The sequence below is a fragment of the Mustela nivalis genome, assembly GCF_964662115.1.
Source record: "Mustela nivalis genome assembly, chromosome: 6".
In the NCBI taxonomy this organism is placed as follows: Eukaryota; Metazoa; Chordata; class Mammalia; order Carnivora; family Mustelidae; genus Mustela; species Mustela nivalis.
This window is the reverse complement of record NC_139025.1, coordinates 84241189-84266729: the sequence shown is the minus strand read 5'-3', so window position 1 is coordinate 84266729 and position 25541 is coordinate 84241189. Positions and strand designations below refer to the sequence as shown.

The 25541-nt window shown below is 39.6% G+C and overlaps 1 protein-coding gene across 5 annotated transcripts in view; it reads left to right on the top strand.

Moving 5' to 3' along the window:
* The window catches only part of GANC (glucosidase alpha, neutral C), a 73896-nt gene that overhangs the window by 46237 nt on the left and 2118 nt on the right, over nucleotides 1–25541 (top strand). For 3 of the 5 annotated variants that reach the window (XR_014312981.1, XM_082735465.1, XM_082735463.1), the window contains 8 exons: nucleotides 819–915; nucleotides 5772–5873; nucleotides 7607–7850; nucleotides 9232–9296; nucleotides 10919–10995; nucleotides 15916–15990; nucleotides 20738–20850; nucleotides 24742–24845. Coding sequence is in view for 4 of the 5 variants with exons in the window: in XM_082735465.1 (XP_082591591.1) it covers nucleotides 819–915; nucleotides 5772–5873; nucleotides 7607–7850; nucleotides 9232–9296; nucleotides 10919–10995; nucleotides 15916–15990; nucleotides 20738–20850; nucleotides 24742–24845 (877 nt within the window). In the remaining variant the exon portion in view is untranslated. Of the gene's footprint in view, nucleotides 1–818; nucleotides 916–5771; nucleotides 5874–7606; nucleotides 7851–9231; nucleotides 9297–10918; nucleotides 10996–15915; nucleotides 15991–19181; nucleotides 19296–20737; nucleotides 20851–24741; nucleotides 24846–25541 lie in introns of all 5 variants that reach the window. The other 2 variants (XM_082735464.1, XM_082735462.1) reach the window with 1 other exon arrangement.

The window sequence follows — 25541 nt, the reverse complement described above, 5'->3', positions numbered from 1 at the left end:
GTTGGGGGGGAAGCAGTCTCCCCACCGAGCAGATGCAGGGCTCAATCCCAGGACCCTGAGGTCATGACCTGAGCTGAAGGCAGAGTCTTAACCCACTGAGCCACCCAGGCACCCCTAAAAACAGGTTTTTAAATGTAGAAAGCCTTCATTAACTACTTAGCCTTCCCATTAGAAGGTGGTAGAATTGTCTTCCATTTGCCAATCACATCCAAAACATTTGTCAGTTATTATTTGCCCTAATTGATATCCATTGTTCTTTCTTATTTTCACTATAACTGTGTTCCTGTGGCCCTCCCACCAACTGGTCTGTTTTCCAGTGTGAGTTACTGGTTACATAAAGCACAGTTCAGATAGTATGTGTTTACCTCTTTAAAAGTCTCTTGCTATAACTGCAAACTACTACAGAGAATTTTCTTATGTAGGCCAGGTCCAGTCATTTAACCTCTCTGAATCTCAGTTTTTTGTTCTCATTTGCTTTTTTTTTTAAATAAACGAAAATGGTCAATCTCAGATGTTCTATAGATTATATGAGAAAATTTTATAAAATGCCTAGTTATAATAAGCATTGAATATGTTAGCATATTATTTACTATTTTTATTTCTATTTTGATTAAAGATAATTTTCCACCCTTAATAGGGGAATTTAGAGTAGTTTCATTACATCATGAAAATTATTTGGTGGATTTATTTTCATATTTCCCATTTTACATTCCCACCTACTATTTAATTTTTGCATGTCCAGTAGCTTATTAGGGATGTCTGCACAATGCTCTAATCTAATCATCCCTTTGAAAATTTTTTCTCCTTTGTCTTTGTAGCAAATGGCTACTGCAGAAGGACTAATACAACGATCTAAGGGAAGGGAGAGACCCTTTGTTCTTACCCGTTCTTTCTTTTCTGGATCACAAAAGTATGGTAAGGAATGGCACATATGATCAGAATTAAACCTAAATTAGCAGCTTGCTTTTTTTTCTTAAACTATTTGTAGCGATTGGGCACGCCTTTGATTGTAGCAAGTGACATGCCCTGAAGTATGCCTTTTGTCCTGAGATACATCTATTTTAATAAAGTTTAGTTATTTATTTCCCATTGAAGAAATGGCCACTTGGTTGCTGGGAGAATGACTTCATAGTATCTCAGTTTGCTGGGATGGTCATCTCTGATTCTGTTCGATTTGTCTAAACCAGGGAAAATACACTTCTTAGACATTCCCTCAGCCACCTGTTTCACTTAGCCATATGACTTAAAATAGACCTGGCTGTTGCTTTTGGTCAGGGCCATCTATAACTGGATTCAGTTTACTACCTAATGCAGATCTAATTCAACTTAGCCACCTTTCAGGAGGAAGGCTATTTTAAGTCCTCTGTTTAGTTAATTTAGTTAAGTATTTTAGTTATTAATACTGTTACATTAATTAAATTAAATTAAATTAAATTAATATTGTTTAAGTATTTTAAGTCCCCTGCCCAGTTACCTAAGTAACTGGGAGCTTAGGTCCTAGTTTGAAGAATCCAGCCTTTACTGTATTATAGACATTATTATTTTACAACCCTGAAAACCAGCCCCTGGGGCACCCTTCAAAAGGCCAAAATACTGTCATCTGAGGCAAAGATTCATGTGCAGAGAGATGCTCACCACATTGGTTTCTGAAGCAGAAAATGAAATAAAATACAAATAAAGGAATATTTATAAAAATATGATATATGCATATGATAGACTATTTTAAGACTATTTAAAATTGTAGCCTTGGGGCGCCTGAGTGGCTCAGTGGGTTAAAGCCTCTGCCTTCAGCTCGGGCCACGATCTTAGGGTCCTGGAATCAAGCCATGCATCAGGCTCTCTACTTAGTGGGGAGCCTGCTTCTCCCCACCCCCCTGCCTGTGTCTCTGCCTAGTAATCTCTGTTAAGTGAATAAATAAAATCTTTTAAAAAAAGTAAAATAAAATTGTAGCCTCAGTTGCATGAGCAAATGTTTGTGACATCATGATAAATGGGGAGAAAAAAGCAAAAATGCTTAAATGTGTTTGTAGTATATTATCATGATTTTGTTTTAAAAATATAGATAGGAATCACTTATTTGTGGAGCATAACAAATAGCATGGAGGACATGGGGAGTTTGAGAGGAGAAGGGAGTTGGGGGAAATTGGAAGGGGAGGTGAACCATGAGAGACTATGGACTCTGAAAAACAATCTGAGGGGTTTGAAGTGGCGGGGGATGGGAGGTTGGGGTACCAGGTGGTGGGTATTGTAGAGGGCACGGATTGCATGGAGCACTGGGTGTGGTGAAAAAATAATGAATAGTTATGCTGAAAATAAATAATAAATAAATAAATATATATAGATAGATAGGAATCTAAATCAGTAAGTTTAGGGGCGCCTGGGTGGCTCAGTAGGTTAAGCCTCTGCCTTCGGCTCTGGTCATGATCCCAAGGTCCTGGGATTGAGCCCCACATCGGGCTCTCTGCTCAGCAGGGAGCCTGCTTCCCCCTCTCACTCTGCCTGCCTCTCTGCCTACTTGTGATCTCTCTCTGTCAAATAAATAAACAAAATCTTAAAAAAAAAAAAAATCAGTAAGTTTAGTACCTTGGTGATTATGAGTGATTTTTAAATTTTCTTCTTTTTACCTATCCCTATTTTCCATGTTCTCAAGTGTCATTTTTAATCACTAAAAAAAGCCAAGTGTTTTTAATGAAAACACTTTTAAGTGGCAGTTAAAAAAAAGATGATAAAAGATATGCATACTAAGTAATCTCTGATCCCTTAAATATTGGCCTACTGCCTAGCCTTCAGTGCTCAGTGTGAAACTCTGCCTGCCCCAAAGTGACCCATTGCAGAGAACACTACTGTGTCAAGTGTTAAGCTTAGACTGACAGCCAGAGAGCACTTCTGACTGAATACCATATGAGACATGAAAAGATCTGCATGCTTTTACATGAACTTTCTTTCTTAATGAAAATACCACCATGTCGACTTTGAAACCATTTTATCTCATTTGAAGTCAAGGCGAAATTATTAGAGTACCTTTAAAAACAAAAAGACAATCCCTCGAAAAGATCCTTCTTTGCTGCCCATATAACAGCCAAAAATTTCTGTGTAAGATTAAAACAAAAATAGCTACCAAAGCTATTTTGGTAGAAGATAGACAAAAATGCTTCAGGACTAATCTAGATTTAGTAAAACAAGACTTTTTTTTTTCTTTTGTGAATCTCTTTAATGGTACATAATCTATCTTCACAAATTCTTGTATACTATACAGTGATCAAGAGCAGTGGCTTTAGAGTCAGACTGCCTGAGCTTAGTCCTGCCTCTACCACGTAGTAACTGTGTTACTGGGGGTATATTAGAACCACCCCTGTTTGCCGTATTTATGTCGTCTGTAAAATGAAGTTAAATAGTGCTTACCTGGTAGGGTTGTGATGATTCAAGTGGGCTACTACAGGCAAGGTAGAATCACCTGGCTCAGTAAGGTCTTGTAAGTGTTAACTATCTTTCTTGCTACTGTGATGTCTCCTTTATGTCGTCGGTACCACTCCTCTTAAATAATAGAGGGTTGTTTTTTTTTTTTTTTTTGAGAGGGGGTAGAGGAATAGACATATAAATCAATGGGACAGAATAAAGAATCCAGAAAGAGTCCAACACAGAGATGATCAATTAATTAGGAACAGAGTTGCCAAGGCAATTCAGAGGAGAAAGGAGTTTTTCAATAAACAGTGTCAGAACACTGAGTAAGGAGTTGTGGGGGAAGAAGGAGAGGGAAAAAACCTCAACCCTTACCTCTCAGTACCCAAAAAGTAATTCAAAATGGAATACAGATCTAAACTATAAAAGCTAAAACAAAAAACTTCTAAAAGGAAACATAAAAAAATCTTTGTGACTTTGAGATAGACAAGATTTCTCGGATAGAACACAAAAAGCATGAACCATAAAAGGAAGGGAAGTGCTAATCTGTACTTCCATCAAAATTAAAAACCTCTACCCTTTCAAAGATATTAAAAAAATGAAAGTCAAGCCACAGATTAGAGAAAATATCTGCAATATACATATATATCTGTCAAAGAACTTGTATCTAAAATATATAAAGAACTTTTACAGTTAAAGACAGCTACTTTTAAAAATAAGGAAAAGATTTGAATAGACACTTTACAAAAGAAGACACATGAATGATCAATAAATACATGAAATGATGCTCAACTTTATTAGTCTGTAGGGAAATACAAATTGAAACCACAGAGAGACATCACTACACATCCATTTCAGTAGCTAGAAAACACTTTTCTAGTTGCCAAGAATGTAGAGAGACTGAAATGGTCATGTACTGATACTGCAAAAGCAGTATAGCCATGTGCCAAACACTTTGGAGTTTTCTTTAAAAAAAAAAAAAAAAGATTTTATTTGAGAGAGAGAGAGCATAAGGAGGGTGGGGGGCAGGGTGCTTTGGGGAGATGGGGAGAGAGAATCTTAAGCAGACTCTACACTGAGCACAGAGTCTGATGTGGGGCTTGATCTCCTCACCCTGAGATCACCATCTGTGCTGAAACCAACCGACTGTGCCACCCAGGCACCCCCAGTTTGGAGGGGTTTATTTATTTATTTGACAGATCACAAATAGGCAGAGAGGCAGGCAGAGCAGGGCAGGGGTGAGGGGTGGGGAGCAGGCTCCCCGCCCAGCAGAGAGCCCAATGCAGGGCTCGATCCCAGGACCCTGGGATCATGACCTGAGCCGAAAGCAGAGGCTTTAACCCACTGAGCCACCCAGGCGCCCCTCGAGTTTTTTTAGGTGTTCAACATACACTGAACATAGACCCACCAATTCCCCTCCCAATAGTTACCCAAGAGAAATCAAAAACATACATCATGCAAAGACACAAATGTTTATAGCAGCTTCTTCATAATAGCCAAAACTTGGGAAGAATTCAGACGTCCCTCAGTAGGTGATTGGATAAACAACTTGTGGTATATCCATATATGGAATACTATTAATCAAATAAAAAGAAATAAGCTACACTATCATGCTGAGTGAAAAAAACTAGAACACAAAATAGTGTGTTTTATGTTACCGTTTATATGAAATTCTGGAAAAGACTTCAAGAACTCAGATCAACGGTTGGGTAAAGTGGAGGATTATTTACTACGAAAAAGCCCATGTAATCTTTTACAATTAAGGAAGTGGTTCTGTACCCTGCTTGTGGTGACAGTTACAGGTTTCAAAACTCATCAAACTCTTCACTTAAAATAGGTACATTTATTATATGTAAATTATATTTTAGTAAGGTTGATTTTTTTTTAAAGATTTTATTTCTTTATTTGACAGAAATCACAAGTAGGCAGAGAGGCTGACAGAGAGAGAGAGAGGAAGGGAAGCAGGCTCCCTGCTGAGCGGAGAGCCCAAAGTGGGGCTCAATCCCAGGAGCCTGAGATCATGACCTGAGCTAAAGATAGAGGCTTAACCCACTGAGCCACTCAGGCACTCCCAGTAAAGTTGATTTTTTAAATGTTTCTCCTAAAATCAGGCTGGAGTTATACTTCAAAAAAATAAGTGCCATTTCAGAACATTTTTCACAAAATGTTTTGTGGATTTTAAGAACTTCTTCACATTAGAAGATTAATATATTTTCATTGCAGAAACCAGAATTTATATATTTTAAGGTCAGAAAGAAATGTTTTCCCTTATATTAGCTTGTCTATTCCAAATAAGGAATCTATGAAATTGACTGCATGGTCTGATTTGTGTGTTTTGTTTTGTTTTAATACCTTGTTACCGGTGATCCAAGGTGCTGTGTGGACAGGTGACAACACAGCCGAATGGAGCTACCTGAAAATTTCTATCCCTATGTTACTCACCCTCAGCATTACTGGGATCTCTTTTTGCGGAGGTAAGATGATATCTGCAGGCTTGAAGTGAGAGAAAATAAAAAGCAAGGGTGTTTTCCATCAAGGCTGGTCATAAATGCCTTCTCATTAGCAGTTTCCAGCAGGGATAACTGTGGGAACAAGAAAATGAGGAAACTGAAAGGACCTTTCCAGTTTGTCTTGTCTGAAATGACATGAAATAAAGTCATCAGAGAGCCCGAGTACTTCTTTCCCTCTTTTTCTGATTCCTCCTCAGATGCTCTTGAGAACTGAATTTCTTTTCCTGAAACATACCTTTTCTTCTTCAAAGTGAGAAAAATGGAGAGTACAAAGAATTTAGCAAATCAGAAATCAGCCTTATAGAAATGCTTTTTACTCAGCAGGTTTAAAATTCTACGACGTATTTTAACTTAAAAAAAAAGATATGCTCTTGGGAAAGATAAATTTAGTTAAAATACGATTCCCTGATGGGCTGCCTTCCCTAAATCCTAGAAATTCTCTGCAGATGAGAAATCTCAATATGGAGGGTGCTCAGCATATGAATAGTTCCCGCTGCTCCTTGTTTTCTGTAGGAATAGAAGTTAACGTCACTTTTTTTTTTTTAAGATTTTATTTATTTATTTATTTATTTGACAGAGAGAGAGAGACAGCGAGAGAGGGAACACAAGCAGGGGAAGTGGGAGAGGGAGAAGCAGGCTTCCCGCCAAGCAGGTAGCCCCATGTGGGTCCCATGGGGGACCCCAGTATCACAACCCGAGCCGAATGCAGCCGCCCAACAACTGAGCCTTCCAGGTACCCCTAACCTCACTTTTTGATAAATGTTTTTCTTATGGCATTGGTCCACATACAAGGAATATGTATCCTGCTTAAGGACTAAACATGAAATTATACCTAAAATTTCTAATTCTGATTGTTTTTCTTTAGTTCTACAATTTTTATCTTGCTTGAGCTACTGCTTTCAAAAGGAAATCAAGGGGTGCCTGGGTGGCTCGGTTGGTTAAGTGTCTGCCTTGGGCTAGGATCCTGGGAATGAGCTCCACCTCTGGCTCTCTGCTCAGCAGGGAGCCCACTTCTCTCTCTCCCTCTCCCTACCACTCGCCCTGCTTGTGCTTGCTTGCTCGCGCGCTCTCTCTCTCTCTCTCGATCTCTGTCAAGTAAATAATATCTTAAAAAAAAGAAATCAATTGCCAAAACCCCCACCACACTACTAAACACAGACGTAATGAATCAGGTCAACGTTTTACAATTTCTAGGTTTGGGAACATACAGATATGTTGATCTTGTAGTAAAACCTATGACCCTTTTTTTTTTTTTAAGATTGTATTTATTTATTTGAGAGAGCATAAGCAGGGAGAAGGGCAGAGGGGGAGAGAAAAGCAGGTTCCCCTCTGAGCAGGTAGCCCAATGTGGAGCTCAGTCTGAGGGGCTTGATTCCAGGACCCTGGAAGGCAGATGTTTAAGGGACTGAGCCACCCAGGCTCCCCAGACCTCAGACATTTTGATAAGAGAGGATTCAAAGAGAATATTGTCAGATACCCCAAACAGGCAAAGTTTTAAAATATGTGCCCCCTAATTTCAGGCCACAGTGTTGTTCTTGGATTTTATAAGTGCACATACAGCACATTTGTCCTGGCAGTCTTCAAGCCCTTATCTTACCTGTGTGCAACGTTTGTTAGAAGCCTGGTTGCCTCACTCAGCCTCTTTGCCTCATTCGGCCTTTCTGCCTCACTCAGCCTCTCTCTCACTGTCTAATCAGCTGACGTAGGCGGCTTCATTGGGAATCCGGAGGCAGAGCTGCTAGTGCGATGGTACCAGGCTGGAGCCTACCAGCCTTTCTTCCGTGGCCACGCCACCATGAACACCAAGCGGCGGGAACCCTGGCTCTTTGGGGAGGAATACACGCAGCTCATCCGGGAAGCCATCCGGCAGCGCTACACCCTCCTGCCCTATTGGTATTCTCTGTTCTACTGCGCACACGTGACAGCCCAGCCTGTCATGAGGTAAACAGGCCTCCCGGGTTGTCAACACCAGAAAAACCCCTGGCCATTGGGGAATGGAGTAATTATACCGTGATTTCCAACAGAAAAGCCATGTGTTTCATCAAGTGCCCTTCAGATTACTGAGCACCAACTGTGAGAAGGGCCAAAGAGTTAAGGTCTAAAAAAAGCCACATCCCCTACTACTTTGTGATTCAAGTTTTAATATTTGAGAGGAGACCGATTTTTCAAAGAAAAAGAAGTGACCGTAACTGAATTTGCTATTTAATCCACAAGAATCCTCTCATGAAGAACAATTTATTCTGCCAGTCTGGGCTCTATCTTACCTTAGGGTTAAACCATTCCAAGTTTGAGGTGAACATTTTTCCCAGTGTATAAATTCTATTCTGATCCTATTTTAGAGGCAGGGTGTGAAAAAGCATCTTTCTAGGTTAGAGAATGTTGCAGAGACACACATAATACAATGAGGCTTCCAGATTAGCTGATCCTAAACCTGGCTCAGATGAGAATCACCAGGGGAGCTCTTTAAAACTGTAGATTCTAGGGCCACACCTCCAGACCTACTAGGAATCTCCTTGGGTAGATCTCAAGATCTATATTTGTTAGACATTTCCCTCATGATTCTAGACATTAACCAGATTGAGACTACTGCTTCCTTACTACTATTCAGTAGGAAAGGGATACATTATTACAAAGGCTAGTGAATAAACTAAAAATAAGTTTCTCTTACTAAAGAATACCCTTTACTCATGAGGTTGAAAAAAAATATTAGAACCATTAGGTTGATATCCAGATGCACAGATATTGAAGATTTTATTATCTTTTAAGCCCAGATGCCTCCTAGATAGTTGTGTAAAACAATAATTTAAAAAAAAAAAAAAAACCACACAAGTTTCTCAACCCTCCCAAACCACTGCCTGCTTGAAAACAAGTAATACCAATTCTTTTCTTTTAAATAGATAATGATTAAGGATGCATGAAAGGCTGTGGCAGCATAAAAACGTGGCACAGATTTTATATCATTATAAACTATGGTTTTACAAACAATTTGTACCATGCTGAATGTGTTAAGCATTTGATTTGTACAGAACTCTAATTCTGCCTTCAGAGTAGTGCTTAGTACTCAACAATCAGAAGGAAAAATTACAGGTACCAGAATTCTCAATCTTTCATTGGAGCATTTCAGCAAGTAAATCGCTTTTTCACATTAGAAAATATATAGTAATCCTGCCAGTTGTTCATAAAATCTTAAATCATGAAGAGTCTTGACTATTTGTTTTTTCCAATTTCCTTTGAGTAATTATAAAATTGAAAATATAAGTGATTTAACCACAATAAAACATCTAATGATGTTGAAATAAGAATTTTTTTTCTCTTTCCGCAGACCTCTGTGGATAGAGTTCCCAGAGGAATTAGACACTTTTGGGGTAGAAGATGAATACATGCTGGGTGAGCATTTCTTGATTAATTATTGTTATGATAAATGCTGTAATTATGTTTTTGTTACATTTCCTAGTATAAGAGCACTAAAGAAAAATAAATCCCTAGTCTCAAGAAAACTAAAAAATAAAAGTAAAAGAAATTCTGTCATTAAGATTTTTAGTATATTAGTGGAGTGATAGCTCTCTTCTGTGGAATGATAGATCTCTTTTCACTTCTCATGTTGTTAACTTCATATAAATCCATCCTATTTGTGGACGCAATTTGAGATTCTTGTTCTGGTTCCACTCCTGAGCCTAATGATACCCCTATAGGGAATGGAAGTAGAAAACAGTAGACCAGAGGGTCACAGTAAAGATTGAGAGCTTACGTCATAGGTAAAATACAGTAATTGGTGGTGGTGGTGGTGGTGGTGGCCTCTTTTTAACAAGGGTTGACCACCAAATCCAGGATATGGAAGTTTATCATCTCATAAATAGGACTCAAAAACCAAGCTGAACAGAGAGTTGCCCAAAAGGTGCATTCTGTTTCTAAAAAGTGGAAATCGGAGTGCCTGGGTGGCTCAGTGGGTTAAAGTCTCTGCCTTCGGCTCAGGTCATGATCCCAGAGTCCTGAGATCCAGCCCCACATCAGGCTCTCTGCTCAGCAGGGAGCCTGCTTCCTCCTCTTTCTCTCTGACTGCCTCTCTGCCTACTTGTGATCTCTGTCTGTCAAATAAATAAATAAAAATCTTTAAAAATAAAATGTGGAAATCAAAATGTAAAAACCCTAATGCTACCTCTCCCTTCTTTCTTGGGTCTCAGTTTAAATAGTTGCTCCCTTCGAGAACAATTCCCTGACCAGAATTGCTTCTAATAGCTAATTACACACTAACTAGTCAAACTCAGTCCCTCTTATTACATAACTTTCATTCCATTTTGTGTGTTTGCCTTTTTGGTATTTGGTCTAACTCTAAATAAATTGTAATATCTGTCTTTACTGACTGCAAACTCCCATGAGGGCAGGGACATTGTCTTATTTGCCACTGTATCTCCAGAGCCTAGCATTATACCTAGCACTCACCTGGAACTCAGTAAATATTTGTACAATTAAAGAGTGAATTCATAAATGGATGAAATTTACATACATGTGGTGCCACAGTCAAAACAAAATTAATAACCTAGATTGCCTTTTAAGAGAATTACAGCCTTCCTAATGATAACTGTCCATGGATATACTCTACTCTGTGCTAATCATGGTTCTGGATAACAGAACCATGTAGGCTCACCATTTGCAAAATCACTTACAGTGGACAGTGATGCACCTGGAGTAATGTGATGGCTCTTTCAGACTCCTGGCACACTAGCAGCTATGTGCAAATGAGACTGATAGACTGTGTCAGGGTCCCTCCCTATTATCCTGATACACCCTAAGTGGATAAATGATAAGTAATAATACAGTCCCATTTTGAGCACCAGTCCTCTATCTTACAATGCATCTCTCTGATGAATCATTGGTTCAACTAACCAAGGTCTCTACTTTCACCAAGTTCATAGTTGAGTGGTCTCTAACACCACAAAAGCACTGAAAGGAGGATGTTTTCAGGCCTCTTAGAACGATATTCAACTTCATTTCTTCTCTTTTTTTTTCAGGAAGTGCTTTATTGGTTCATCCAGTCACAGAACCAAAAGCCAGCACAGTTGATGTTTTTCTGCCAGGATCAAATGAGGTAAGAATAAATAACAAACAGCCACATATCTTGCATGTCTCCTGTCTCCTCCCTTCATTCTAATGAATTAGCCCCTGTTAGGAAATAGATTTCTGCATCATGCAGTTGTGAAGACAGGCCAAATGCCTATAGCTACTGAAGATTCTTGTAGGTCATGACCTCAGAGGAAAAGAAACTTAATGGAAGAGCAGGGAGAAAGATGAATAGGTAAGAAGCCCAAGGAGAGTGAGCATGGTTCTTTACCTTCACACTTGGGCTTGTGTAAGTGACTCCTTATAAACATACTGAGGCTTTGAGTAGGAAGAAATCTTTAGTCTGGTAAGAGGTGTCAGTCTCTGGGGGGAAGCATAAGTAAAAAGAAACTTTGCTCTTTGGTTCTGGCTCTGACTAAATCCTAAGTTTTGGCGCACCTGGGTGGCTCAGTGGGTTAAGCTGCTGCCTTCGGCTCAGGTCATGGTCTCAGGGTCCTGGCATCAAGCCCCTCATCGGGCTCTCTGCCCTGCTGAGCAGAGAGCCTGCTTCCCCCCACCCCCACCTGCTGCTCTGCCTACTTGTGATCTCTCTCTGTGTGTCAAATAAATAAATAAAATCTTTTTAAAAATAAATAAATAAATAATTCCTAAGTTTTTGGTACCAAAATCTGGTCTGTGGACACTCACCAAAGTGGGTAAAAATTAACAGTGGCAATTTCCCTTTATGTTCCATGAGCCTTCCAGCTCTTGTTTGTTATTGTCATTGATTATTATTGCAGTATAAAATATCATCCTGCACTGCTAGAGCCCACAGCACTGAACCCAGGCAGAGCCTGGGGAAGAGGTGGGATTAGCCCGTGGGCTGCAGAGCAGAGGGCCATGGAGAATAACAGCAACAATCTCCAGAGACAGACCAAGGATATATGCAGAGGGGCCAGGAGAAGAGGCAGGGCCGAAACTTGGGGCACCAGACCAGGGAAAGAGTGTATGGAATGGAGAGCAAGGAGGAGACAGATCCTGGAGAAAGTCCTTGAGCATCACCACAGGCTTCTGCAGGCAGGGGGAGAAGGTTACCATCGAGGTTACCAAACTGATTTGAGACCCCTATGTCCCTGGACTGACTATGGAAAACAGTTTGGATGCTCTTCAAAAAGTTAAAAATAGAACTACCCTATGACCCAGCAATTGCAGTACTGGGTATTTATACAAAGGAAACAAACATAGTGATTCGAAGTAGCACATGCTCGCTGATGTTCATAGCAGCAATGTCCACAATAGCCAACTATGGAAAGAGCCCACGTGTCCATCGACTGATGAATGGATAAAGAAGATGTGGTGTGTATATACAATGGAATATTACTCAGCCATCAAAAAGAATGAGATCTTGCCATTTGCAGTGATGTGAATGGAGCTAAAGTGTATTATGCTAGGCAAAATAAGTCAGAGAAACACAAATAGCATATGATATCACTTATATGTGGAATTTAAGAAATAAAATAGAAGGGGGAGCTTGGGTGGCTCAGTGGGTTAAAGCCTCTGCCTTCGGCTCAGGTCATGATCCCAGGGTCCTGGGATCGAGCCCCACATCAGGCTCTCTGCTCAGCAGGGAGCCTGCTTCCTCCTCTCTCTCTTGCCTGCCTCTCAGCCTACTTGTGATCTTTGTCTGTCAAATAAATAAATAAAATCTTAAGAAAAAAAAAGAAAGAAAACAGAACATATGGGATGGAAAAAAAGGGAGGTGGGGAGGGAAACCAACCATGAGAGACTTAACTATAGAGAACAAACTGAGGGTTGGTGGAGGGATGTAGGTGGGGGATGGGCCAGATAGCTGATGGGCATTAAGGAGGGCATTTGTGATGACCCCTGGGTGTTGTTTATAAGTGATAAATCACTGAATCCTACTCCTGAAACCAATATTGGAGTCTATGCTAACTAACTAGAGTTTAAATTAAAAAAAAAAAAAATACGCTTGGACTGTCTAGGCAGGTGATGAGGTGGCTGAGCCAGGCCATGCTCGCTGCTTAGTACTGCCAGGTACTGGTGAAGCAAATGCAAAACATCAACCCAAGTGTTCTCTGTCCATTCAGCTTTACACTTTTCCCTGTGCTAGTTTCTTTTTTTTTTTTTTTTTTTTAAAGATTTTATTTATTTATTTGACAGAGAGAGATCACAAGAAGGCAGAGAGGCAGGCAGAGAGAGAGAGGAGGAAACAGGCTCCCTGCCGAGCAGAGAGCCCAATGCGGGACTCGAGTGCTCGCTTCGGCAGCACATATACCAATGCGGGACTCGATCCCAGGACCCTGAGATCATGACCTGAGCCGAAGGCAGCGGCTTAACCCACTGAGCCACCCAGGCGCCCCCCTGTGCTAGTTTCTTAAGGCCGTAATTACCACAAATCTGGTGGCTTGAAATAGCACAAATGTATCCTCTCCCAGTTCTGGAGGCTTGAAGCCCAAAATCAAGGTGTCACTAGGGTAAGTTCCTTCTGGAGGTCCAGAAGGAGAATATCTTCCATGCCTCTCTCCTAGCTCCGGCAGCTGCCGCTGCCCACGGTTCTTGTGGTTCCTGGCTCTGTAGCCACATCACATCACTCCATTCTGTGCCTCTGTCTTCACACGCCTTTTCCTCTGTATGTTTGTGTCTCCTGTTTCTCTTATTAGGACACTTATGATGACATTCAGGGCCCACCTGCATAATCCCAGATAACCTTCTAATCTTGAGATCCTTAATTTAATCAAATTTGCTACCATAGAAAGTTATATTCACTCCTTCCCAGTATTAAGTGTGTATAACTTTTGGAGGGGCCACCATTCAGCCCAGTACACTTGTCTTTACTGATAGGATGATATCCAGGCTTTTCGTCAGAATGTTCATCAATTACGTTCTTCCCTCTTGGTTTCTCCAGTAATGTGTAGTTCTTAGATGAGGGATCCCCCTCATCTAAGATGAAGATAAAGGTTCCACCACCAAGTAAAAATTTGAGAAAAAGGTCAAATACAACAACATCTAAATAAATTGTCCTGCCTAGCAGTTCACTGAGAATTTCTCAAGTCAATTTTAACAAAGCAGTAGGCTCGCATTAAGAAGAGCTAGCTCTCCTTCTGACATAGCCACAAATGAATTTTTAAATTAATTTAACAAAAACTTTTTATTAATGATCATCATTGCAAAAACACTGCAATGACTGTATAATGCATTCGTTCAACACTGTTTCCCAAAGTGTTCTGTGATTGTTTCTCTCATATCTTCAAAACCCTAGGGAGATGAGCCAAGCTATTTCTTGCCATATTTTTACTTCACCAGTTAGCTAGTACCACATCACACTGTGCAAGGGGGCTACCTACAGCCCCTCATTGTCACTCTTCCCCCATTTTTCTAGATGGCCCATTCTCTCTACTTGAAGTCTTTGCTCAAATAGATTTTTCTCAGTGAGGCCTTCCCTGACTACCTAGTTAAGATTACAGACCACTCCCACTGTCCAGCCCCACTTCATCCTTCATTTTTCCCACAGAACCTAACATCTTTAACATTCGTGGTATTTACTGATATGTTTTGCTGATGACCTTTCTCCCCCATTAGAACATTAGCTTCTTAAGGGCTTCTTAGGTGATTTTCCTCTATTACATTCACTCTCTATCCCCAGCATCTAGACAGGTACCTGACAGATAGTAAGCCTTCTGTACGTACTTACTGAGGAGGTTGGTGACTGAGCACTAGGTCTGATCTACATAGGACTTTATGCCAGTTTTACCCTTCCAAGGCTTCCCTTGGAAGCCTTCCAACCCTTCCAAGTTTTACCCTTTGTATATAGCACCAGAGGACACACCCTATACATATACCTCTTATTCTAATTACTCTAGTTAGTTCTGGAAATGGTAGACAGGTAATCTCAAAATCTTACTTAATTCAGTTTGTTTTGCCTTTCACTCTCACTACTCTATCTAAAGCTACTAGAATTTGTCAAATAAAAGACCTTGTAAGAAAAGAAAGCTAAGACAATATCCCCCATAAACACAGACACAAAAATCCTTGACAAAACATTAGCAAATTGGATCTAGCCAAGGATAATACATGGAGACAAGGTGGGGTAGATCCTGTTGAACTTAGAGTCACTGGGGCTGGCGATAGGCCACAGCCCTCTCACCTTCACTGCAGGACGGGAGCTCTAGAAAGGATATGGTAATCCCAGGAGGTGACCTTGTGAAATAGACTGTGGCTGCCAGAAATCATACTGGGCTGAAAGAGAGAAAAAGAGGTTTTTGTTTCCATACTACTGCTATTGGTGGCGTCTTAAGGATTTATCCTATCAAATTACTTTGTTGGACCTTTTGGGTACTTCAGCAACTAAACCGCCTTGATTAGGATCCCAGATAAGAATTTGAACTTCCTCCATGAATTGAACTGTGCTAAAAAATAACTATGGTAGTGATCCAAGTTTCCATTTGTCTTTCTCCCGGATATATTTCCTTCTCTGACACTTCACTTTCCTTCTGCCTCGTTTGTAATTTATTTGCTTACAGTGTGTTCTTCTTCTTTGTTACTGCTTTTTCTTTCTTCCATCATCTTTTTTACTCTAAATGCATTAAGTTTATGAGATGACCAGACTATAATAAAATCCGTGAGGGCAGGAAGTCTTTCTGTTCACTCATGCATGCCTAGCAGTGCTGGGCATGTGGTAGGTTGTTGGACAAATAACTTCTGGATGGACAGATGGACAAATGAATGACCTTTTAGTGAACTTAATCCATCACAGTACTAGGTTAGTCCTTTGGGATCTTCTTAAAAATATATGTCCTTCCTAACTTCTACTCAAGATTTTTTTAAAACTATACTTATTTTAGCCTTCCAGTTATTCAAAATCCAGGTAAAATGAATGCTTCACTAAATAATGAAATTGTGAGCAGAGTTGCTCTTATACTCTTTTTCATTAGGGTCTCTTCCTTTCCAGGTCTGGTATGACTCTAAAACATTTGCTCATTGGGAAGGAGCACGTACTGTGAAGGTCCAGGTAGCCTTAGACACTGTAAGTAATTTTCAGACTGTCATTTTTACCTGTTGTGCATTTTTACCTTCGGCTGCCATAATAAACTACCACAGATGTGGCGGCTTAACCAACAGAAGTTTGTTTTCTCACAGTTCTGGAGGCTAGATGCCCCAGATTAAGGTGCCAACAATTCAGCTCCTAGTGAGGACTCTCTTCCTGACATATAGGCAGCCACCTTCTTGCTGTGTCTTCATATGGCAGAGGGAGAGAGTAAGTTCTCTTATGTCTCTTCTTATAGACATTAATCCTATCAGATTAAGGCCCCACTCTCTGACTTTATTTAACCTTAATTATCTCTTTAAAGGCCCTATCTCCAAATACAGTCACATTGATGGTTGGGGCTTCGACATAGGAATTGGGGGGGGGGACACAGACATTTAGTCCATAACATGTGCCTACATAGAAGGAACCAGGGACATTAGTGTTCTGGATAACACCACATAGACAAAAAATAGATGAGGGGTTGCATAGGGCTGAGGAAGGGAGAGAGTTTGGGAGCAATGGCAAATTACTGCTAATGGGTACAAGGTTTCTTTGGGGGATGATGAAAATGATTTAAAATTGATTGTGGTAACAGGTGCATGACTCTCAATATACTCAAAAAACACTTAATTGTACACCTTAAATAGATGAGTTGTAGGGCATGCAAATTATACCAATAACGCCATGGAAACATGAGAAAAAAGTATCAGCATATAGCCTGACTTCACAGTATGAAACATCAAAGACAAACAACTCTTCTCCATATATTTCTATTTGTATGTCTAAGAAAAAAAATGCTCATCATCACTAGCCATCAGGGAGATTCAAATTAAAACCACATTGAGATACCACCTTACGCCAGTTAGAATGGCCAAAATTAGCAAGTCAGGAAACATGTGTTGGAGGGGATGTGGAGCAAGGAGAACCCTCTTACACTGTTGGTGAGAATGCAAGTTGGTGCAGTCACTTTGGAGAACAGTGTGGAGATTCCTTAAGAAATTAAAAATAGAGCTTCCCTATGACCCTGCCATTGCACTACTGGGTATTTACCCCAAAGATACAGATGTAGTGAAAAGAAGGGCCATCTGTACCCCAATGTTTATAGCAGCAATGGCCAGGTTGCCAAACTGTGGAAAGAACCAAGGTGCCCTTCAACGGACGAATGGATAAGGAAGATGGGGTCCATATACACTATGGAGTATTATGCCTCCATCAGAAAGGATGAATACCCAACTTTTGTAGCAACATGGATGGTACTGGAAGAGATTATGCTGAGTGAAATAAGTCAAGCAGAGAGAGTCAATTATCATATGGTTTCACTTATTTGTGGAGCATAACAAATAACACGGAGGACATGGGGGATGGAGAGGAGAAGGGAGTTGAGCGAAATTGGAAGGGGAGGTGAACCATGAGAGACTATGGACTCTGAAAACAATCTGAGGGGTTTGAAGGGGCGGGGTGGTGGGAGGTTGGGGGAACCAGGTGGTGGGTATTAGAGAGGGCATGGATTGTATGGAGCACTGGGTGTGGTGCAAAAACAATGAATACTGTTACGCTGAAAATAAATTTTAAAAAAAGAAAAGAAAAATAATAACACTAAAAGCAGAGTAAAAATGGTGCTTACCACACACACCATACAGAATGTCCTCCTGTAGGACCAAGTCATAAAACCTGAGTTTTCAGTTGTAACCCTGGCAGGCCCTCTACGCCCAAGGGAAGGCTGTCAATTAACGACAGTAGAGTCAAGGGGGCCCATCTAGACTGAACCTGCGAAGGGAAGTGTGCTCTTGCCACTAAATCACAACCAATGCTGCAGGCCCTAAGTAGTCTTCAAATTAATAAAGACATTATTTTTGACATTATTTTTTAAAGCTGTTATCAGTAGTATGATCTCCATAATAAAACAATTTCAGATGTCAACTTTCAGATCTAAAAAAGATCTTAACATTCATCTACTTCAATCCTTCGTGCTTACTGGTGAAGAACCTGCATTCTGAGAAGTTCATTTACTTGTTCAGGGTTGTGGTTAGATTGTGGCAGATAAGACCCCAGGTCAGCTGCACTCCCACTTCACAGCCCATACTGTGCTAACTTACAACCTTGGTCTTTGGGAAAAAAAGAAAAGAAGTGATTGGTTGATGAGGGGAAGATAAATGTGCGTTATTTCTTGCTGCCAACTATGAGTCAAGCCGAGGGTGGACATCTTAACTACTCCACCTTCACTCCCACCTTCATTTATACTCTTGTGCTTTTTTCCCTCTTGTACTTTACTCAGAACGAAGTACAAGCCCCCATATGATTCAAAGAGCTTCCTTGCAGAGGACTGTATGGGGACCTAGAAAATTTACTGGGCTTTCCTTGCTGGAATGCCATTCCAGAAGAACTATAGGTATGGGCCATACCTATAACATTGTGCTTAGAGTTACTTCATGTGTCTTTGGTGGCTTCTACAACAGAAGTTTCACAAATTTACTCTCAGAATTGAGTCCATCATCCTGGTGATTCAGGGAAGCTGGGAGCAGGAAGGGTATAGACCATAGTAAGGACAGAGTCATCTCTCTGAAACAAAGAAATCATAATATTTTATATGCATATGCACATATATGTGGGCCTACTTAAACAGGCACAAAAACTCACTCCTTAACAGGGCCCTAGAAATAAACATGTGTATTGTGTTGACAAGAAAATTAAAAAATACCAGGGGTACCTGGGTGGCTCAGTGGGTTAAAGCCTCTGCCTTCGGCTCAGGTCATGATCCCAGGGTCCTGGGATCGAGCCCCACATTGGGCTCTCTGCTCAGCAGGGAGCCTGCTTCCTCCTCTCTCTCTGCCTGCTGCTCTGCCTACTTGTGATCTCTGTCAAATAAATAAATAAAATCTTTTGAAAAGAAAAGAAAATGTAAAATACCAAATAGGAACTACTGATAGGATAGGCAGAATAGATAACAAGTTGATGAAGGGTGAGAAGTTTCCCTGATAATTAAAAAATTGACAATTTTTAATCTTTGAACTCTTTTACTTTTAATGCTAGCAGTTCCATATTTTCCATCTCTATGCTCACAGATTTTTTTTGCCTCTGAGTGTATACTTGCAAAGAATGGGAATCTCATGCAATGAAATATTTTTAGATTCTACATTGAAATCACTTTTTATGACTACTCCTTCCCTGAGAGTATTGTTCTGTTATAGATACCGGTATTTCAGCGAGGTGGAAGTATAGTACCAATAAAGACGACTGTAGGAAAATCCACAGGCTACATGACCGATTCCCCATATGGACTCCAGGTTGCTCTAAGCACTAAGGTATTTGGAAGATGTTACCTTTACACATCTCATTCGTTATTACTTTATCAATTTATAGGAGTAGTGGTCTTTTGAATATGGGACACTATGTAAAAATAATAAGCCCCAGTGATGGAACAGGTGCTCCTGATGTTTTTCTAGAAATCAAAGTTTTGAATCATTTCTGAATCATTGTCCACCTTGTCTGCCTTTCCTGGAATTTTTCTTAAGAGAACTCCAAGAATTAGGGGCGCCTGGGTGGCTCAGTGGGTTAAAGCCTCTGCCTTTGGCCCAGGTCATGATCCCAGGGTCCTGGGATCAAGCCCCACATCAGTTTCTCTGCTCGGCGGGGATCCTGCTTCCCCATCTCTCTCTGCCTGCCTCTCTGCCTACTTGTGATCTCTGTCTGTCAAATAAATAAATAAAAATCTTTAATTAAAAAAAAAAAAGAGAGAGCTCCAAGAATTAGAAATGATAGAAATTTCCTCTGGGACACTGTGACCCTTGGTGCCCTGCAGCTTGGCCTTGATTACCACTGGACCAAATGCCCATTGGGTCTAGTCAGCCTGCCACATGGATTAGCCCTAAAAGTCCGTCTCCTATAAAAGGATGACAGTATCTGCAGCATTTCAGGAACAACAACCCCACACAATGACTTCTGTTCTCATCAGCTGGCTCAAACAACTAAAATCTTCTGGGGTAAAGCTCAGAAGGATCCAGAATTTGTATGTCCTTTTAGAAGATCTTTTGAGCCAAATGAAACCTATAGCAGACTCCCATCCTATCCATTTGCCCCCTTATAGTACCAACACAAACTCTTACTCTTCTACAGAACTGAACATAAATTCATACTCTTATGCAAATATAGAATAATTAAACTTGCTTTTCCATCTGTTTCACTTAGACATTCTTTTTGGGCCAAATTACAAGTCTCAGACCACATAATAAATACAGGAGATCCATAGCACATCAAGCACTGTCAATGATTAATAAACAGCCATATGGGGTGCTGTGCCTTTGTTTAACTTGCCAAAGGGGTCCTCTGAAAGGAAGTAGTAACTAGATGCTATCCTCTAAATGGAGGATAAAGATAAAAATAGCTGATCTCATCTGTTATATACTAAATCTTTTTAACTTTAGGTTCATTCTGGGAACTTTTCTTGACCTGTCATCACATTCTAGGGTAGTATTTTCAAAGAAGCCACCTATGCCACTGGCCATATTTTGTAGTTTAAATTTTTTTCAACAAGATCTAACTTTCTGAGCTCCTCTTACGTGACTTCCTTATGCATATTATTTTACTAATTGGTATTGAATGTACATATTTATATGACTACATTGTACAGCTTGAATATTAATTTTTTAATAAAATTTTTCACAAATTTTTTTAGTCCCTTTAGTGGATGACATTCTTTTCCTAGTAAGCTATTATATAAACATGTTCTCTATGATTCAATCTCCAGGATTCTGCCATGGGTGAATTCTATCTTGACGATGGTCATTCGTTCCAGTACCTCCACCAGAAGCAATTCTTGCACAGGAAGTTTTCATTCTTGTCAGGAGTTTTGATGAACAGGTAATGGCAGCTAAAAAGCCGTGTGCTTTCTTAAATATGTGATCCTCAAAAACAGCTAATATCTTAAGGTACTATTTAAAGAAATTAATGATGAAAGCCATTTGTGGAGTACTTTTCTTCAGCTTCACTAAATAATTGACAAGTAAAGTGGTAATATATTTAAAGTGTACAACACAGTGATTCACTATATGTATATGCTATAAAAGGAATCCCACCATCAAGTTAAGTAACTCATCCATCACCTCTCATACTTTTTTTTTCTACTCTGTTGGCAAATTTCAGGTATACAATATAGTACTGTCAACTGTGGTCCCCATATTATACATTAGATACTCAGACCTTATTCATCTTATAACAGAAAATTTGTACCCTTTTACCATCTTCTCCCTATTTCCATTTGCAAATACAAACAATTTTATTTCTTCCTCTCTGACTTAGATATCTTTTATTTCTTTTTCCTACCTAATTGCTCTTGCTAAGATGTCCAGTACAATGTTAAACAAAAATGGTGAGAAGTGGGCATCCTTTTCCTGTTTCTGATCTTGATTCAGTTTTCCCCATTGAGATGTTAGTTGTGGGCTTGTCATAGACAACTTTTATTAAGTTGAGGTACATTCTTTCTTTTTTCTTTCTTTTTTTTTTTTTTTTTAGGGGGAGAAAGCACGAGCATGGGAGTGGGAAGGGGCAGAGGGAAAGGGAGAGAGAGAATCTTAAGTAGGCTCCACACTCAGCATGGAGCCGGATGTTGGGCTGGATCTCATGACCCTGAGATCATGCCCTGAGATGAAATCAAGAGTTGGACACTTAACCCACTGAGCCATCCAGGCACCTTGAGATACATTCTTTCTGTACCCAATTTTTTTAGAATTTTTATCATGAAAGGATGTTGAATTTTGTCAAGTGCTTTTCCTATGCCTACGGAAATAATCATATTATTTTTATCCTTTTTGTTAATGTAATATATCACATTTATTAATTTGCCTATGTTGAAGCATCTCTGGATCCCAGAAATAAATAATACTTGATCATGGTGTGTGGTCCTCTGTTAAGTAATTCTTCATCTGTGTTCATCAAGAATATTGGCCTCGGGACGCTTGGGTGGCTCAGTTGGTTAAGTGGCTGCCTTCTGCTCAGGTCATGATCCCAGCATCCTCAGATCGAGTCCCACATCAGGGGGTCCTTGCTCAGCAGGGAGCCTGCTTTTCGCTCTGTCTCTGCCTGCCACTCTGTCTACCTGTGCTCGCTCTTGTGCACGCTCTCTCTCTGTCTGTCTCTCTGACAAATAAATAAATAAAATCTTTTTTTAAAAAAAGAATATTGGCCTATAATTTTCTTTTCATGTACTCTCCTTGTTAGCTTTAGTATCAAGGTAATGCTGCCCTCATAAAATCTATTTGGAAGTGTACCATTTTTTGGAAGAATTTGAAAAGGATTGATATTCTTTAAAATGTTTGATAGAATTCAACAGTGAAGCCATCTGGTCCTGGACTTTCCTTTGTTGGCAGTTTTTTGTTTATGGATTCTGTATCCTTACTAGTAATTGGTCTGTTCAGATTTTCTATTCCTTCCTGATTCCAGTATTGGCAGGTTGTATGTTCTAGGAATTTATCCATTTTTCTGGTTTATCCAATTTATTGGTGTGTAATTGTTCATAGTAATTTCTTATGATCCTTAGGATTTCTGAGGTATCAAATGTAACATCTCTTTCAGTCCTGATTTTTTAATTTAAATTCCAGTATAGTAAACATACAATGATATTGTTTCTGATTTTGAGTCCTCTTTCTTTTTTTGTTGGTGAGTCTAGCTAAATATTTGTCTATTTTATTTTTTTTTAAACTAGTTCTTAGTTTCATTGATCATTCCTGTGGATCTTTTCAGCCTCTGTTCCATTTATTTTCACTCCGATATTTGTTATTTCCTTCCTCTTAGTAACTCTGGCCTTAGTTTGTCCTCAAGGAGTTTGTAGCTCCTTGAGATATAAAGATAGATTATTTAAGATTTTTTTTCTTAATGTAGGCATCTATTGCTATAAACTCCCCTCTTAGAATTGCTTTTGCTGCATCCCGTAAGTTTTTATATATTGTGTTTCCATTTTAATTTGTCTAAGATATCTTATTTTCCTTTTGATTTTTTGTTTGGCTCACTGGTTATTTAGGGGCATGTTATTTAGTCTCCATATATTTGTGAATTTTCCAGTTTTCTTCTTATAATTGGTATCTATGCTCCTACCATTATGGTCATAAAAGATGCTTGATATAATTTCAGTCTTTTTAAATTTGTTAAGACTTGTTTTTAGTCTAACATATGATCTATCCTGGAGAATGTTCCATGTGCTCTTGAAAGCAATATGAGTTTTCCTGCTGTTGAATGGAATGTTCTATATATATATCTGTTAAATTTATCTGGTCTAACATGCAGTTTAAGTTCAAGTTTTCCTTACTGATTTTCTGTCTGGATGATCTATCCATTGTTGAAAGTGGGGGTATTGAAGTCCCCTGCTATTACTCTATTGCCATCTATTTCAACCTTCAGATCTACTAATACCTGCTTTATATATTTAGGTGCTCTGATATTGGGTGCATAAATATTTACAAGTGTTATATATCCTCTTAGCGAATTGTCCCATTATATAACAATCTTTGTTGTCTATAATTACAATTTCTGGCATAAAGTCTGTTTTGTCTGTTATAAATATTAGCTATCCCTACTTTTTTTTTCCAGTCTCCATTTCCATGGAATATCATTTTCCATACCTTCACTTTCAGTCTGTATGTGTCCTTAAGGCTGAAGTGGGTCTCTTATAGGCAACATATAGTTGGGTCTTGACTTCATAACCATTCAGCAACTCTGTCTCTATTGATTGGAGAATTTAGTTCAAATACACTTAATTACTGATTGGTTGGGGGTCCATACCTCAGATGGGGGCCTTAAAACTGGGGCAATAGGAGTGTTGTCCAAACTTTTCACTCTTCTCAGAGAGAAGTTGGGAGTTGGGAGTTCCCCTCCCAACAGTATGGCACTCTTCTGTTGGGGTAGAGGTTACCATGTGTTTCAGCCTTTCCTACGTGATTTGATGTGGCTATTTCCTCAGTCACCTGATATACAAGAGTTACTCGGCTAGTTTCTGATTCACTAAAAGGGAATTGCTCCACATGTAGCTTTACATTCAGTGCATCCATGGGAGGAAGGAAATTCGGGGGCCTCTTAAATGTTGCCATCTTGGTCTGGAATTTCCCTGAAGTATTTTTCAATCATTCTATGAACCTTCTTCCTTATCGTCTCCATCTTCCTGTTCTTCACTCTTTAAAAAATAAAAAAGAATTCAATTTAAGCTCTGATTAGTCCCATTTATCCACCCATTCAGCAATCACATTAAGTATCTGATTTCTTTTTTTTTTTTTAAAGATTTTATTTATTTATTTGACAGAGAGAAATCACAAGTAGGCAGAGAGGCAGGCAGAGAGAGAGAGAGGAGGAAGCAGGCTCCCTGCTGAGCAGAGAGCCCGATGCGGGACTCGATCCCAGGACCCTGAGATCATGACCTGAGCCGAAGGCAGCGGCTTAACCACTGAGCCACCCAGGCGCCCAAGTATCTGATTTCTTAAAATCTGATTGCAGTGTCCAAGTCACATTTGAGACTTCAGTGTCCTTAGGTAGTTTCTCTCCAAATGGCTTGTTAAAAGGAGACTGGCTTGTCTACTGGTTAGGCATTCCTTGGCACAGGGAATCGTTTGTTTCCATCCCTTCATCCTGATAAACATGACAGCCTTATGGTTCAGGCCTCCATAGGGAGAGGTGGGAAGGGAACTCCCAAGGCTAGAATATTGACCTAATAACCAGTACAAATTCTTATTTCTTTCATTTTCCTAACACCATTTTTATCTATTCCAGTTGTGCTGACAAAAGAGGTCATTATCCCAGCAAGTGTGTGGTGGAGCAGATCTTTGTCCTAGGCCTCAGGAAACAGCCATCTTCTGTGACTATCCGTTCATCTGGTGAGGAAATAGGTCATTTGTTTTTATAAACATGGAAGTATCTGCCGCAAAGAAATGATTAGTCCTAACACTGATTATAGCACACTTAGCCAGGTAGACCCTGCACTTTCTGATGGAGGTCAAATATACTAGTATCTAGAGGGAGCAAGACGATCCTGCTTCTCCTCATCAACTGGGCCTTCTGTGAACCGTAAGCTGTGGATATTTTTCTAAGGGAAATTATTTGGGCCTTGAAATAATATTGTAGCTTCTCTGAATGTATTTTTAACTGTAGATAGCTGAAGCCCCAGAGAATCCTACCCATGTTTATGGAGTTTCTTAAAAGGCTGTATCATTTCTTACCTACTGGATTTCTTAGGTAAATCACTTTGTTCCTTACAATTTCCTTTCAACCAGTCTTGCATTCAAAATGATGGAATGTTTAATGTTTAAAAAATTCAGCCAAAGACGGGAGACAACGGTTTATGTGGAAACTGTTCCGCTGTGGCTTTCTGTTCCGAAGCTACAATTTTTCCGAGGGAGTGAAAAGAATAAGGTTTTGCCTTTGTCATTATAAAGTGTCTTTTTTCTAAGAAGTTTTAAAAAAAATTTTTTAAATTAAAAAAAATTCATGGACATCCATGTGTAAAAGTGCTATATTAAGTTGGATTCTCCTAGGTGGGATATCAGATTTTATGACCGAGTCAGAAATATATA